Source organism: Theobroma cacao, chromosome 2 (assembly GCF_000208745.1).
Source record: "Theobroma cacao cultivar B97-61/B2 chromosome 2, Criollo_cocoa_genome_V2, whole genome shotgun sequence".
NCBI classification, from domain to species: domain Eukaryota; kingdom Viridiplantae; phylum Streptophyta; class Magnoliopsida; order Malvales; family Malvaceae; genus Theobroma; species Theobroma cacao.
In genome coordinates this window covers 17,052,236-17,067,108 of record NC_030851.1, presented here as the reverse complement: position 1 = coordinate 17,067,108, position 14,873 = coordinate 17,052,236, and the positions used below count along the sequence as shown (strand labels likewise).

The 14,873-nt window shown below is 36.7% G+C and overlaps 3 protein-coding genes across 3 annotated transcripts; 1 reads left to right on the top strand and 2 right to left on the bottom strand.

The window, feature by feature from the left end:
• Positions 1 to 498, bottom strand: LOC18609006 (uncharacterized mitochondrial protein AtMg00810). Its single transcript, XM_018114910.1, has one exon. The coding sequence runs from the start codon at positions 496 to 498 to the stop codon at positions 1 to 3; it is 498 nt and encodes a 165-aa protein (XP_017970399.1).
• Positions 4,743 to 6,675, top strand: LOC18609005 (chlorophyll a-b binding protein, chloroplastic). Its single transcript, XM_007043955.2, has 5 exons — positions 4,743 to 4,924; positions 5,223 to 5,411; positions 5,501 to 5,538; positions 5,672 to 6,186; positions 6,430 to 6,675. The coding sequence occupies exons 1-5, from the start codon at positions 4,869 to 4,871 to the stop codon at positions 6,445 to 6,447; spliced, it is 816 nt and encodes a 271-aa protein (XP_007044017.1). The 5' UTR covers positions 4,743 to 4,868; the 3' UTR covers positions 6,448 to 6,675.
• LOC18609004 lies at positions 8,769 to 9,446 on the bottom strand. Its single transcript, XM_007043954.2, has one exon. It carries the CDS (start codon positions 9,294 to 9,296, stop codon positions 9,000 to 9,002), a length of 297 nt encoding a protein of 98 aa, XP_007044016.2. The 5' UTR covers positions 9,297 to 9,446; the 3' UTR covers positions 8,769 to 8,999.

Genomic DNA, 14,873 nt, shown 5'->3' with positions numbered 1-14,873 from the left:
CTATTTAAATCCCAACTCATCTAGTAGTTTCCTTAACCACAAAGCATGGTCGGCAGCTGCAGCACAAGCTATGTACTCTGCCTCAGCTGTTGATTGAGTTACTACCTGTTGTTTCTTGGAACTCCAACCAAACACAACACTTCCAAATGAAAAACAAAAATCTCTTGTGCTTTTTGAATCATCCAAAAACCCAGCCCAGTCACTATCAGAGAAACCTAACAGCTGACTGCTATTCTGTTTCATGTATATCAGTCCAAAATTCACAGTTCCTTTGACATACTTTAAAATTCTTTTAACAGCAATAAAATGTACTTCTGAAGGATTCTGCATGAACCTTGACAGCAAGCTTGTTGCAAACATTATATTTGGCCTGGTGGCTGCTAAATAGAGTAAGGAACCAATAATGCTTCTATATAACTGTCCATTAGCCTTCTTAGCACCATCTGCTACACTAAACTTAGCACCAGTGCACAATGGAGTACTCACTGCCTTGCACATGCTCATATTAAACTTCTTTAATAGATCCTGAGCATGTTTGCCTTGATGCAATATGACTTTATTAGTAGCTTACACCACTTCCATGCTAAGAAAATAAGTCATAACTCCTAAGTCAGTCATCTCAAATTCTTCCTTCATCCGGGATTTAAACTCAGACACATACTTGCCTTTTGGTCTAGTAACCAGAAGACCATCCACATATAATGCTACTATTAGTTCCACAGTATTATGCTCATGCTTCACATATAAGGTGGATTCATTGATGCTCCTCATAAACCCCTGACTCTTGAAGTATTCATCAATTTTGGTATACTAGGCTCTTGGAGCCTGTTTCAAGCCATACAGTGCCTTGATAAGCTTGCATACCTTCTTCTCAGACCCTTACTACACATAACCTTCAAGTTGATCAATACAAACGTCTTCAGTAAGAATGCCATTAAGGAAAGCTGATTTGACATCCAGATGATAAATTCTCCATCCCTCCCTAGATGACAAAGTAGCAAGCATCCTTATTGTCTCATGTCTGGCTACTGAAGCATATGTTTCCATGTAGTCAACCCCATAAACTTGAGCATACCCTTTAACCACCAACCGAGCCTTGTACTTGTTTACAGAACCATCTGGATTAAGTTTGGTTCTGTAAATCCATTTCACTCCTATGATATTTTTGTCAGCTAGTCTATCAACTAGAATCCATGTCCCATTCTTAGATATCATCTCCATTTCAGCATCCATAGCTAATTTTCAATGATCATTAAGCTGAGCTTGTTTGAAAGTTGCTGGTTCAGCTAATGCTACATTGCATCTACTATAAATGTCAGCTAAGTTTCTTGTACCTCTATCTGCTTTACTTTCATCCTCCAGATCAGAATCATCATCAACTGCAGTTTGTGAAGCCTCTACATCAGCTGTAGTAGTAAAATCAATCTATCTAGCACCCTTATTAGGCCAATTCCAACTTTTTCCCTCATAAAATACTACATTTCTGCTTACAAAAATCTTCTTTTGCTCAGGATCATATAACTTGTAGCATTTTGAAACTTCACTGTAGCTTACCAACACTACTGTAATAGACTTTGGATCAAACTTGGACCTTCTAGCATCTGGAACCGTAGCATAGCAGATGCTTCCAAAAGTTTTGAGATGAAACACTCTTGGTTTATGTTCAAACCACATTTCATAAGGTGTTTTATTATCCAAGACCCTTGTATAAGATCTGTTTAGCAGATAATTAGCTGTATTTACAACTTCTGCCCAAAATACCCCTGGCATCTTCATCTGATACAGCAAACATGTCCCCATCTTTGCTAAGGTTCTATTCATTCTCTCAGCCTTAGCATTCTGTTGAGGGTTGTATGGAATGGTCAGCTGATGTTGCACTCCCAAAGAATCAAGATATTGCTTAAAATCAGTAGATGTGTACTCCTTACCATTGTCAATCCTCAAGGTTCTGACTCTTTGACCAGAGAAATTTTTAGCAGCTACTTTAAACTTCTTGAAGTAGCTCAACGCTTCAGACTTCTGCTTCAAGAAGAATATCCAACAAAACTTAAAATAATCATCAATAAAGATGATATAATATCTGCTTCCACTAAGTGAAGCAGTCTTCATGGGGCTAAAAATGTCAATATGCACTAGCTCAAGCTTGCTGGAAGCCTTCCATCCACTCTGCTTAGGAAAAGGTTTCCTAGTCTGCTTTCCAAGTTGACAAGCTTTACAAAGCTTAGATGGTTTTATAATTTCAGGTAAACCTTCCACTAGACCTTTTGATGACATTAGGGATAGTGAGTTATAATTGACATGTCCAAACTTCCTGTGCCACTTTTCTGAGACATTTAGCTCATTATACAAAGCCAAATGTGAGCCATTGTTGGCTAAATTAAGAGGATAACAATTGTTCCTCACTGCAACAGTGTACAATTCCTTACCATTCGGATCAATCACTGTGCAAACCTCACCCTTAAATAGCAAAGTATAATGGTCCTTGGCCAATTGTCCCACACTCAACAAGTTATGTTTGGCACTTGGTATATAGTGCACATTACTAATGCACTTATCTCCAGAGGCTGTCTCAACTTTTACAGTACCAATACCAAGTATATTAAGGTAATTACCATCCCCAATCTTCACCATTGACTTGAAGCTTGTATCAAGAGTGGAGAATAGAGACTTATTCCCAGTTAAATGATGTGAACATGCACTACCCAACAACCAAACAGTACTTTTACTCAAACCTCCTTCACTTGTTGCCATGAACAAAACCTCCTTAGTTTCATCTTCAATCTGCTCAGCTACTTCAGCTTTTCCTTTTCCTTTTACTCGAGTTTTACAAACTTTTTCCACGTGGCCTTTTTGATTGTAGGCTCTTCAAACCACATTTGGTTTGTACCAACAGAACTTCTCAGTATGATTAGTCTTCTTGCAGTACTGACATGGTGAGAATTCTTTTTTTTTTTTCTCCTTGTCTTTTCTCTCCAATATTCTTTTCTTTGTTTTTCTTTTCTGCAAAATCACTCTTTGACTTTCTAACATCCTCCTTATGAGTTTTAGCCTTAGCAATCAAGGCAAAATCAGCTGCACTCCTTTGCCTAAAAGCTCTTCTCTGCTCAAGTCCCTTCAAGGCATTAACTAACTCCTTAAAAGTAATCTGAGCTAGATCCTTGGAATCTTCTAATGAGGACACTTTAGTCTCATATTTCTCAGGTAAACTCACTAACATTTTGCTTATCAGTCTCTCTTTTGTAATCTCTTTTCCTAGTAGCCTCAATTGGTTCACTAATCCCATCATTTTCTCAGAAAATTTCCTTATGTTTTCATTGTCCTCCATTCTTAACATTTCAAATTTCTGAGTAAGATTAAATGCCTGAATCTGCCTAGTTCTTTCACTTCCAAAAATGTCTTCTCTCAAATAATCCCAAACTTTTTTAGGAGATTTCAAATGCATAACCCGAGCAAAAATCTCATCAAATAAAGCTGAGTGAAGGCAAGACAGAGCTTTGTACCTTTTGGCTTTGTCTTCCTCAAATTGCCTGATTTGAGCTATCGTTGGATTAGCTATCCTTTGCACTGGCTCCTCATCAATCTCTACTGCTTTCCACAACGTGAAGGCTCTGAGATAAGCCTCCATTTTCACACTCTAGAATGAATAGTTCTTTCCAGTGAACTTTAGTGGAGTTGATGAATTAAATCCAGAAGTCATTCTGTCACAAACCAGGCCCCTCAAAATCTTTAAAAGCTTTGATACCAATTGAAGAAAATAACAACTAAAAACTTTTGTGTTTGGTTTCAGGAAGAATCATTTGAAGAAGCTCAAAGAGCTTAAATAGGAAAACAGAGAAGTAACTTAAAGCTTTTGGATCCAAAGGACATGGATCCAAATTTCAAAACTTATATTTATACTAAACAATTACAAACTTTCCTCATAAATCGGATCAAGAGGAAAAACTAGTCAGCAATCGATGCACAACTTCAACAGAAAATTAAAACAAGAAGTAGAAAACATGGGCATTTAAAACAGAAAATGATAACTGAACAAAACGACACCAAAATGATGTGTATAGTACTTGACTTAACCAAAACGACAACTAAACACATCGTATAACAACTAAGAATTAAAACTCAGTTAAACGACCCAAGCATTGTCGCATTACTTCAGCTTATCAATTCTTGAACGACACTGTTCTGTTACTTAACCAACTCCTTCATCTCCAGTTTGTTGCTTCCCACCAATAACACCAGAAATTGATTTGACAGATTAAGCATTAACTTTCAACAAGGTTTATTCCTCCTATCCTATCCTATTTTGGTTGTAACATTTTCTTTATTTATTAAGAAACTTGTTATCTTCCTGGCTTAAGGCTAACTATGATCTTTGTACATACATGGGCTGCAAATTTTCATTTCCTCTCGGATTTCTTTAGCTAAATGCATAATAGCAAAATATTATTAGCTTATATTACAAATTAAGAAAGGTCACCGCCCACCAGACTCAACACCATATGCCTATACAGAGTGTGTGGGGCCCTATATATGTTTGACGGCCCTGCCTGCCTGCCTGGCGTACATTGCCTTAGATATATATATATATATATATATATATATATATATATATATATATATATATATATTGATATATCAACCACACAAACTTGCAATGTGAACCACCAGCATCAGATTCAATCCGAATAAGCACAAGAAGTGGAGGTAAAAGGGCTTGATATCAGATTCCACTTGACACATGGCAAACCAGTAGCCAATTGGACATCTACTCTCCTATCCTTTAAGATAAGCCCCTGGATACATTTAACAGATTTGCATATCCTTGGTGCCGGAGACCCCCAGCTCATTGAAGGGAAAAAAATTGACCCAAAATGGCCTCTGTTTGTGCTTCTTCTGCTATTGCAGCTGTTGCCATCTCATCCCCCAGGCAAGTTCTCTCTTTACCTTATTATCAGCAACGTTCAGCTTCAAATGTTAAAACTATGCCCACACGTGCAAACGAATTAGAAATGATGTAGTAGTACTTAAAGCCATATACAATGATGACACAGTTTAGGATCCCATTTGTCTGTTTTAAAAAGGCTGATCGGAGTAGACTGGTCAGGGTAGGCTTTTCCATCTAGTTCTTGTAAATTTTGTAGAATCTTAGATAAATATGGTATACAAACTAGGGATAGGCTACCATGCCCATGCCAATCAGGTTATGATGTAAGTCAATGTTACAGTTCCCAGAAGACTGGATCAGTCGTGGGGGCAACAAAGGCTTCTTTTCTTAGTGGGAAGAAATTGAGATCAGCGAGAAAGTACAGTGCAGCACCAGCTGGAGCACGACCAGTTGCCGTGTGTGCAGCTGCAGACCCCAACAGACCTCTGTGGTTCCCGGGCAGCACTCCTCCACCATGGCTTGATGGCAGGTTCAGTGATTCTATAATCTATGCCAGCATTTTTGGATTATTATTTTCTACACTAAACTTCTACATTTTGTTTGAATCCTTTGGTGCAGCCTCCCTGGAGACTTTGGTTTTGATCCTCTAGGTCTTGGTAAGTTTAGCCCATAGCACAAGAGCCAGTTACCTCACAATCACACTAAAAAGGAGTACATTTTTTTCGTGTGTATAATTCTTCTGTTCTAGCAATCCTAATTCTACGTTTGTATTGGGGTTTTAATCAACAGGATCTGACCCTGAGACCTTGAGATGGAACGTGCAAGCAGAGCTTGTGCATTGCAGATGGGCAATGTTGGGGGCTGCAGGAATTTTCATCCCAGAGTTCCTAACAAAGATTGGCATTTTAAACACTCCTTCATGGTACTCAGCTGGAACAGAGGAGTACTTCACTGACCCCACAACCCTCTTCATAGTTGAGCTTCTTTTCATCGGCTGGGCAGAAGGGAGAAGATGGGCTGACATCCTCAAGCCAGGCTGTGTAAACACCGACCCCATCTTCCCCAACAACAAGCTCACGGGGACTGATGTTGGGTACCCAGGTGGCCTGTGGTTTGATCCTCTTGGCTGGGGAAGTGGTTCTCCTGAGAAGATCAAGGAGTTAAGAACAAAAGAGATCAAGAATGGTAGATTGGCTATGTTGGCTGTGATGGGTGCATGGTTCCAACACATCTACACTGGTACTGGACCTATTGACAACCTATTTGCCCACCTTGCCGATCCTGGCCATGCTACCGTTTTTGCTGTAAGTGCATATGGATCTTTATGTTTCATTATCATAGGTGCTCCATATGCTTAGGTTAAAAACTAACATAAAATTAAACTTGTTAGTCAAAATTCTACAGATACAAAATGAAAACCAACAATTCATATATGTTGACTTGCAATCATATGTGTTTTAGTAACACCAAAAGAGCAAGATATGTAATTATATATCTAGTTGCTTGTTTGGTAGGCTTGGACTAACTGTTCTCATTCTCTATTTCAGGCTTTCACCCCCAAGTGAGAAACAACAAGGGAGAACCCCAACAGCAATTAAAATGTTGGAGAAACATTGATGGTCATATCTTTGCCTAATTAGCAGGGCGATGGAAAGATGTGTACTTTTGTGGGGAATGTTTTTATCAGTAGAAGTTTGTATTGCCTCTGCTTGTCTTCTATAGATGCTCAAGTGATGTACAAATACCTCTGTGAAATTAGATGCCATGAATATTTATTCAGGTTAATTAAACAAGTTTTTCTGTGAAAAAAAAAAAACAAAAGAAATCTTGAAAACTGTTAATCATAACTCCAAATCCTGAAAATTTAATGTTGCAAAAGCCATAGATCAAAGCTAATTACCCAAAGATCAATCTAGTCATTCGTAATTACCGATGTTTGCTCCTACTCGGTCTACCTGCTTAAACTTTCAAACATGTGAGGCTCACCGAGTAAACCTCGTCACAGAACAGGGTAGTAAACACTTGCTATATATGAAATTTCGTTGTTAGGAAGAAGAGAAATTTTTGTATAATATAAAACTTTATAAGTTATATAAAAATTTAAATTGTGTACTGAGAAATTTAAAATATAACGTGGTGAAACACATGAAAAGTAATATGACGTAATACGATATAGAAGAGCAATGTGACGAAATACGCACAGAACATAATGGTGGTTAAACACGTGATAAGTAATGTGGCAAAACACAATACGAAAAATAATTGACTAAATACAAATATAAAAGAATTGATATGTAAATGATGTTACAAGAACACGTGCAAGACAAGGACTGTCGACGCATGAAGCATGCGAAACAAAGATTGCTAGCAAGGCAGTTATAAGAGTATAAAATGGTATATGTTATATAAAAATCTAAATTGTGTATTGAGAAATCTAAATTATGCATGTTACATAAATAAGGATATATATATATATAGAGGGCTAATCCTAACCTTATCAAGTCTAACCAACTAACTCTATTATAGTATAATACTAATAAGATACTGTAATTTAACTAAATAATAGTATTATATAATAATTCTAACTAAATAATCTGTATAATTATCTTACCATGCATTATGAATGATGAATTACTTCCATTCTGCTCTCCATCGCCTGCAACGGCTAAATGAGAAATTTCAGGCTGCATGGTTCTTAGATGTACGATAACCTTATTCTGGTTTAACAATAAGTTGTGTTCCTGCCGAAATGACGTTATTAAAGTTTGATAATTGGTCTCCTCCAAATGAAGATACATTGAAATCTTGAATAAGTAATTTGTCTTTAGACGATGATCAGTTAATTTTGATCCTACCTACCCTCGAAGGTGATGCAACTTTTCCATAGAAGAATGGTGGCATCCTTTTTAGTCATTGCAAAGAAGTAGAATAACAATGCTGAACGTGGCGCCGTCAGGAGTGGCGACTGACCAACGTGGTGCATGTGCTTAATTCATATGTTGGCAACTTTCGACCGGCTGACCTAGTCCCCAAGAACTACTGAAGAAACTTCTTACCTGGACTCCGGCTTGACAAGGTCAAAGACAAGTTCCTGCCCTTTCAACATTACTTTTGGAAACGTTTTCAGAGAACAAATATAATGATAGAGAAAACAAAATTCTCATTTTTTTTATTAATGTTTCGTTTCTTCTTAATAATTTATGTATCCTTTAACCATCCAAGTGATTATAGCGTGGGAAATCACTTGCAATCAGCTGTTTGAATTGAGACCAGCTAGTCTGCATTAGATATAAAGCTGGATAGCAAAAGCCAAAGACAAAAGATATTGTAATTATGTTAACAGTTCCCTTATTTTATTATCTATACCATAGAAAAAGAACAGTTACTCCTTCTAAAGCAACAAAGTGCACTTTGGGATGCCATATTAAACAACTCAATGTGTGCCGCCCTGCCATTAGAAAATACCAACAAAAGTTTTGCTCATCTGATTGCCAAAACTGCTTCTGGATTGTTCAGCCGAATCTCGACAAATTGGGGTGGCTGCACCAGATTTGTTTCTCATCTTGTTACAACATTTTTGTGTTTCTTTCACCCAAAACATCCCATTCCCCATGGAGGCTACACTAAACGCTACAAGCATCAAATGCATTGAGGTACATCAACTGACATTAGCTCAGACTCTTAACTGTTTCAAATGCAGTCTTCTCGTAACGTCATTAACATTCCCAAAGGAGAAACAATTTCCAATATTTGTTAGATGCTTTTAAGAGACCAGATTTCATATATTCCTGGGATTCTTGCCCAAGAATGTACATCTTTACAACAATGAAATCCCCCAATGCGTTCAGTGGGGGATTCCCCCTTTAAGATGATTTAAGCAACGAAATTACAACATAACTATCTCTTCATTACCAAACAGGGAAAATGTTAAAAGTAAGCCAACTACTTAATTCAAATTTTTAATAAGAGTCATTAAGAGATTTCAACTTACTAACTTCTCCATCTCTCTCTTTTCCACTATTATATTACATAATTAAATTTCAAAAGAAAAAACTATAAAAATACAAGACGGGCTTTTGAGACTGTCATGGTTCATGACGAGCCGAAACCCGGTTTATTAGGAGCTCCTATTCGTTGGAGGACGTACAGAAATCTGGACAGGAATGGGCCGGCCCGTACCTGACCCACCGCAACTGCTGCACGCCATGCGACCCGACCCGGCGCATGTCCGACAACCGACATCTCCATCGGACCAACGCGAACAAATGCACGTGACACGACCCGTGCCGTTGCAAGTCGCGCATCTCTGAAAGGGGCCGGCCATGGGCTTCTGGTCCATGACCGATTTGACTAACACCGCTCCGGCCAAGACACTCAAGCCGGTCGCCACCTGAGTCAAAACGATCGGACCCATGTCTTTTAGATGGAATCCGAAGCTTTCGATACGAATGGAGCGGAGAGAAGAAACAGAAAAGGCAGGCAGCCAAGAGAGAGAGAAATGCAAGAGAAACGATTGAGATCTTTTTTGGAGCAATTAAAAGGAGCAGTTGATTTTAGTGTTTTTTATTTTTTGGGGTGGGAATATAAATAAAAAAAAGTGGCCACGGTATTGTACACGTAGAAGCGTGAGTGTTTCGTGGTCTTGGGCGTGTTGGCCTTTGGACTGTAGCCGAGATGCTTTTCTTCCTTCCACGTCCTTTTTGGACCCCTGGATGCGGGCGACGTTGCTTATTTCTCTTCTCTTCTTTCGTGTTGATAATTTCATTACATCCCCAGATTCTTATGACGAGAAATTGTTTCTTTTTGCAGTGTGGGGGTATTTTTCTTTTGGTCGCAAATTGTTGTTTGCACGTGTTGTCCTACAGTGGACAAGGATCCCCCGCTTACTTCTCTCCATATCCTAAGTTATTTCTCATTTTTTCTTGAAATAAAAAAAAATTTATATTTCGCTTCATTCTTTTTTAGCGGTACTTAATATAATTATTTTAACATTTCTTTTTAGAGGTTAGGAAAACAATTCTAGTATAATTAATATTTTTTATTTTTTTTTACATCGAAATATTTAATTTATTGATTGTTGCATGATTTTAACTAAAATGTGCCTCAAATATAAATCACTAGACTTGTCAGTATGGGACAGGCCCGATGGGTTGACCCTTTTTTTATTAAATATGAGGTGGGTTGGGTCTGAATATTTGAAACCCATTTTATAACCGGGCCTAAATGGGCTAGCCCGTTTGATTAGGGGGCTGACCTGGGTTGGGGCGAGCCAGCTTGACGGGCCAAAAAATTTCTACAGTGCTAGGCAAGTAGGATCCAAGACTAAGAAGCCCAAGCTAAGAGCTTAAGACCCTAACTCCCTCAAGACCCTAACCGTTGCCTAAGTCCTAACCGGCTAACCCCAAATCCCCCTACTGCACGAGCCATCTGTGATCTGTTAGTGGGAGCTGTTTCTGCTGTTGTTCACTTGTTCTGGTCTTGGTTCTGACTTCTCTCGCCGTCTTGCGACTCTCGCCTAAGCTTGGAGGCAATCGATAATAAGCAATCAGCAATAGGCAATCGCCTAACCCCCAGATCCCCAAATCCCCTGTCACCGCTCGAGCCATCTGTTTTTCTATAGCACTGCAGCTGTTCTGGTCTGGGTTATGGTCCTTATGGACTTCTTTCTCTATCTCGCCTAAGGTTGGAGCCAATCGATAATCGACAATCGCCTAATCCCCAGATTCCCAATCCGCTCGAGCCATCTCGCGGTCTCATTTTGCTTCCCAACTATAAAGTTTTTCAACTTCTTGGTTTCATCTCTCAGTTCTCACTCCCTATCCGGCATCCGACCATCGACATTTGGCCATCGGCATCGACGTATCACCCCTGGTATAAGTTATAAACTGACACCCCATCGTCGATATTAACTTCTCAAAATATGACAGCATCTGGTATTAACTTTTTCCAAATGATTTGTCAACTGAAGACAGAAATTGTATTGCCTTTGAAATTCTTACTAAAAGATTTGTTATTTGGGCTATATATGCTTGGACTTTTCGATGATTAATTTTTTGTTTATAAGCTCCCTTGGCCACGGGTGTCTTTGTCACTGTATTTACTTTGATGGCAATTGACAACATTGCATTCTGTTTGGAAATTTGTTTGGTATTATCTTTCATTATAGTGGCACATGGAGGACCCTCATATGTCTATTGCAAATTGAAGAAACACTTTGTAATTTATTAGACCAAATTTGAGTTAAATTCTTAAGATATACATTTTATTTTAAAATAAAAAAGAGCATATGGTATTCTATATTTTAAAGGGAACATGAAAATATGAAATCTAATTTTGATTATACATGGGACAACTAAAGAACCTAAAAGAGAGAAAATATAAGATAATGAATGATAGTGCCTCAAGGCAATAGAATTTGATGTCCCTCTCCTTTCACCTCTCCAAATTAAGAACTTTTGAAGCTGTTTATTCTACTAATTAATATACTTGGTAATCTTATAAGTTGGAGAATAAAATACTTTTATCCATTGACAATACTCACCACCAGTAGATACACTACCTAACAAGGGTGATGATATTGTTAAAAAGGGAAGAAAAAAAAATGAAGAAATACATAAGGGTAGCCTTAACAAATGCACATGTGCTGTTTAAGGACAATAATTCCCAATTTCCAAATCCCAAAATTTAAATAAATAAATAAAATAAATGTAAATATAGATTCAAAAGTTGCATATATTAAACATTATGGCTTATCATTTTGTGATGCATGCTGAATGTACTGTTCTTGGAGTACAGTTTTACCACACTACCACTCTTGCGGTCTTGCCTAGTGCTCTGAGTTTTCTCCTACTTGACCCACTTAAGACTGGACCGATCTTCGGCAGTTCAGGTAAACCTTCGTATACTTTTAATAGTAATTTTGTAGAGAAAATTAAAAATGTTAGAAATGGTTTAATTTTTGTGAATTGTGAATTTGTGAAATGTTAGAAAATGAATTCACCATTGTTTATAATCCAACTTTTGAATTGAATCAACAAGTTTTTATAAATTTTTAATATTTTTTTATTCATGTTTATGCTATTTGAAGGTAACGGTGATGGATCAATCAGTTGAAAACTGTATAAATGTGGATGATGACATGAACATTTTGAATGAGGATGAAATTCCCTCTCAATCTCATATATCTGAATCTGAACAATTGAATAAGAAGGTAAAAAAAGAAACTTCAAATGTTCGGAATTGTTTCACTAAAATAGGCAAAAAGCAAGATGTAGTAGAAAGGGTAACTTGTAATGGTTGTAAAATAGAGTATAAGGTTGGCCCTAAACCCAGTGGCTCTAATTATGACACTTAACATTTGCGTCGTCACATTGACACTTGTAAATTCATTTCCTATTTCAACCCACATCAAATGCTAATGGATTATGAAGGGAAAGTAAGGGCTAGAAAGTTTGATCCTAGGATTTCACGTGACATGCTTGCTGAAGCCATAATTAAGCATGACTTGCCTTATGCTTTTATTCAATATGATAAGATTAGAGCTTGGGCTAAGTATGTAAATCCAGATGTGGTGATGCCTTCTAGAAACACTGCTGTATCTGATGTCCATAGAATTCATTTGAGAGAGAAAGAGAAACTTAAACAAGCCATGGCCAAGGTACCTAATAGAATTTACTTAACTTCTGATGTGTGGACAGCATCTACTTCTGAGGGTTATATTTGTTTGACTGCTCACTTTGTCAATGAAAATTGGAAGTTATGTAGCAAGTTACTCAACTTTTGTCGTATGCCTCCTCCACATACTGGAGTTGAATTAGCTGCTACTATATTTGATTGTTTGAAAGAATGGGGAATAGATAGAAAAGTTTTCTCTCTTACTTTAGATAATGCTTCTGCTAATGATAACATGCAAGGTATCTTGAAAAGCCATCTTCATTTGCAAAGTAGTTTGATTTGTGATGGTGAATTTTTTCATGTGCGTTGTTGTGCTCATATATTAAATCTTATTGTTTAAGAGGGCTTGAAAGCAGTCAATGAAGCATTGTTTAAAATTAGGGAGAGTGTGAAATATGTAAAGGCATCGGACGGGAGGATGAAAAAATTTCAAGAATGTGTTCAACATGTTGGTATTGATGCAGGTGTTGGGTTGCGTTTAAATGTGTCAACTAGATGGAATTCAACATATTTAATGCTTGAGAGTGCAATCAAATATCAAAAAGCTTTTGCTAGCCTCTAGTTTGTTGATAGAACTTATAAATATAATCCATCTGATGAGGAATGGGGGAGAGCGATGATAATTTGTGAATTCTTGGAGCCCTTTTATGAGACCACAAACTTGATATCCGGTTCATCTTATCCAACTTCCAACTTGTATTTCATGCAAGTTTGGAAAATTGAATCAATTTTAAATGAATATTTGCATAATGAAGATGAAATGATCAAGGATATGTCTCAAAGGATGAAAATGAAATTTGATAAGTATTGGAAAGATTACAGTGTAGTGCTTGCATTTGGAGCTATTCTTGACCCAAGGATGAAGCTTGATTTCTTAAGATTTTGCTATTCTAAGATTGATGCTTCTACTTGTCATGAAAAGTTAGAAAATATGAAGACAAAGTTGTACGAGCTCTTTGAACAATATGCAAGCAACACTGGTGCATCAAGTATATCTTCTCACTCAACGAGTAATTTGCCTAAGCAAGCCGGAGGAGGAACTAAACCCAAGGGATTAAAGATCTTTAGTGTAAGTTCTGTGTCTTTCCTTCATCTTATTACATGAGAATTTATGTTACTTTATTTATGTTTTGATAATTATTTTTTTTGTCTATGTATTTAAAAATTGTAGGAGTTCAAAATGTTTCAAAATGAAACAATTTCTATTGCTGAAAAGTCTGAGTTGGATGTTTATTTAGATGAGGCAAAGCTTAATTATGAAGTGTTTGAAGACTTGGATGTGCTTAATTATTGGAAGGATAATGCTAAGCGCTTTCCTGATCTTTCTGTTATGGCACGAGATGTATTGAGCATTCCGATTACTACGGTAGCATCAGAGTCTGCTTTTAGTATTGGTGGTCATGTTCTCACCAAGTTTAGAAGTTCCCTCCACCATGGAAATGTTCAAATGCTTGTTTGCATGAAAAATTGGTTGCATGGCTTTTCTTTAGCTGCTGATGGTATTGTTTATTTTATATATTTTAATGTCTTTAATCTTTACTTGTTAAATTAATAATTTTAGTTAAAATTAATAGTCACTATATTTTTTTATGATTATGAATATTAGATGATGATTCAGAGTTGAAAACATCATTGCTGTCCAAACAAGACTCAAATGTTTTGATTGAGGATGAAGATTGAGAAGAATATAAATTAGTTTTGAAGTTTATAAATATTTGATTATATACTTATGTTACATGCTAATGGGATTGTAGTTTGTGTATTTATGTTAAAGATTGAAATTTTATTTATATTTGATGTAGTGTATTTGCTTATTTATGTTTAGTGTAATTTATTTGTTTATAATATGTTTTTATTATTCAATTTATGTATTAAATTATTGTATAATTTTATTGATAAAAAAGTAAAAAAAAATAAAAATGACTGACCTAGCCCGACCCATGGGCTAACAAGGGGTGGGCTGGGCTGAAAATTTTATAGCCCATATAAAATATGGGCTGGCCCGGCCCAGCCCATATTTTTCCAACCCACAAGGGCCTGGGCCGGGCTGGCCCATATTGACAGGTCTATAAATCACTAACAATGTATAGTTTCTATACACTATCAATTCACCAAAATATACCACCTTATCAATGAAATAAAATAAAAAAATTTTGAACTTAAAATTAAATATTAAAAAGTTTATACTATTAATTAAATAATAAATAAAATATTTTCACTTTTTTATTTCTCTCAATCCTTCTTTTTCTTGTTTTCTTTTTTTCATCTTTCTCCAACTTCATCATTATCTTCTTCTTCCATTAAAATTAGATTTTGC

Coding starts and splice junctions, on each gene's coding strand:
- LOC18609004 (XM_007043954.2), bottom strand. CDS start 9,296: ATGGGTCCGATCGTTTTGACTCAGGTGGCGACCGGCTTGAGTGTCTTG.
- LOC18609006 (XM_018114910.1), bottom strand. CDS start 498: ATGTGCAAGGCAGTGAGTACTCCATTGTGCACTGGTGCTAAGTTTAGT.
- LOC18609005 (XM_007043955.2), top strand. CDS start 4,869: ATGGCCTCTGTTTGTGCTTCTTCTGCTATTGCAGCTGTTGCCATCTCA. Junction 5,412..5,500: donor CCACCATGGCTTGATGGCAG/GTTCAGTGATTC, acceptor CCTTTGGTGCAG/CCTCCCTGGAGACTTTGGTT. Junction 5,539..5,671: donor TTTTGATCCTCTAGGTCTTG/GTAAGTTTAGCC, acceptor TTTAATCAACAG/GATCTGACCCTGAGACCTTG.